This window comes from Salvia hispanica, chromosome 1, assembly GCF_029641045.1.
Source record: "Salvia hispanica isolate PSC_SH4W2 chromosome 1, Shi_PSC_v1, whole genome shotgun sequence".
Taxonomy (NCBI): Eukaryota; Viridiplantae; Streptophyta; class Magnoliopsida; order Lamiales; family Lamiaceae; genus Salvia; species Salvia hispanica.
In genome coordinates, this window is record NC_142692.1 from 45,781,731 (window position 1) to 45,782,885 (window position 1,155).

The following is a 1,155-nucleotide window of genomic DNA, read 5'->3' on the forward strand; positions in this document are numbered from 1 at the left end:
AATTTTATGGTTATACGCTTTAGCATTGTTAGTCAGCCATGCCATTCTTATGGTCTCTGGACTATCTGTCGACATTGTGGCCAGTAAAAATAATGAATTTCTTGCATGAATAAGACTCGGCTTCCTTGTAGAAGAACGTTTGTGCATGATTTTTGTGGATGTAAAATTGATGAATTGTTTTGTGGTTATTTGCAATTCTTTGAAATTTTACATGTTTATATTATTGGTGTTTATTCTCAGCTTGAACGAAAGATGTTTACTACTTGGGAAGTTTATAGTGCGATCCTTAAATCAAAGGAATGCGATTCTGTTTCTTATTTGGAATGGAAAAGGAGACTTGACATTGATCAGTTGGCTAGTGATTTGAGGTTGGTCCTTACTATGGATCGCCCCTCTGCTTCTTACATATCAGACAAGGAAAAGGATGCTTGTGATCGATGGGATACCGCGAGCGGTCATGTCAAGAAGTTTTTGTTGGCCTCGGTCGGCAATGCTCTTGGCTGGATTGACAAGCCCGACAGGTCATTAATTGAAGAACCTAAATGGTTTGATGAAATGTCCACCAAGTGTCTCATGAGATCGGTGGTAAACATTTTGAGGAGAACGGTCTTGAAGGAGAACCAAAACATTAACGACTATGTCGTGGAAATGGTTGACGGTTTTGATAGACTCGAGGCGTTGGGTGGGAAAATAGGCCCAGAAACCCAACAACTCATGATTCTCGACGGACTTCCAAAGAGCTATGAGAATGTAAAGAAAGAGATAATGGACAAGTTTTGGCCAACATCTCTTCTAGTACTCTCTAGCAAGCTCATTGAGGCACAAGTCCAGATAAGAAAGATGGAGGGTGGGATGGTCAAGAACTCCACTGACCTAAGACGCAAGTCTGACATGGCAGAGGGTTCGAGCCAACACAATGTGATTAGGAGGAAGACATGATCTTAATCTAGCCATGACATTTATGTTTTGAACAATGAAAGTCTTATTTTGCTTTATTTACATTGTTGAATTTTTGAGGATTTTTGATATTGTTTGGTTTTGATATCATATGGATTATTGATGTGGAATTTTATTCCTAGACTATCAATCATGTTTTTGGATTATCGATATCATTTTATAATGCTTGCATTATTAGATAAATGAAGTTTTGATTAT

At 38.2% G+C, this 1,155-nt stretch overlaps 1 protein-coding gene across 1 annotated transcript; it reads left to right on the forward strand.

The window, feature by feature from the left end:
• The first annotated feature begins 252 nt into the window (after window positions 1-252).
• LOC148933944 (uncharacterized) lies at window positions 253-939 on the forward strand. The gene has a single exon (XM_089062096.1). It carries the CDS (start codon window positions 253-255, stop codon window positions 937-939), a length of 687 nt encoding a protein of 228 aa, XP_088918222.1.
• The last annotated feature ends 216 nt before the right edge of the window (window positions 940-1,155 follow it).

What these genes read in the sequence shown, in the direction of transcription:
- LOC148933944 (XM_089062096.1), top strand. Translation starts at nt 253, where the DNA reads ATGTTTACTACTTGGGAAGTTTATAGTGCGATCCTTAAATCAAAGGAA.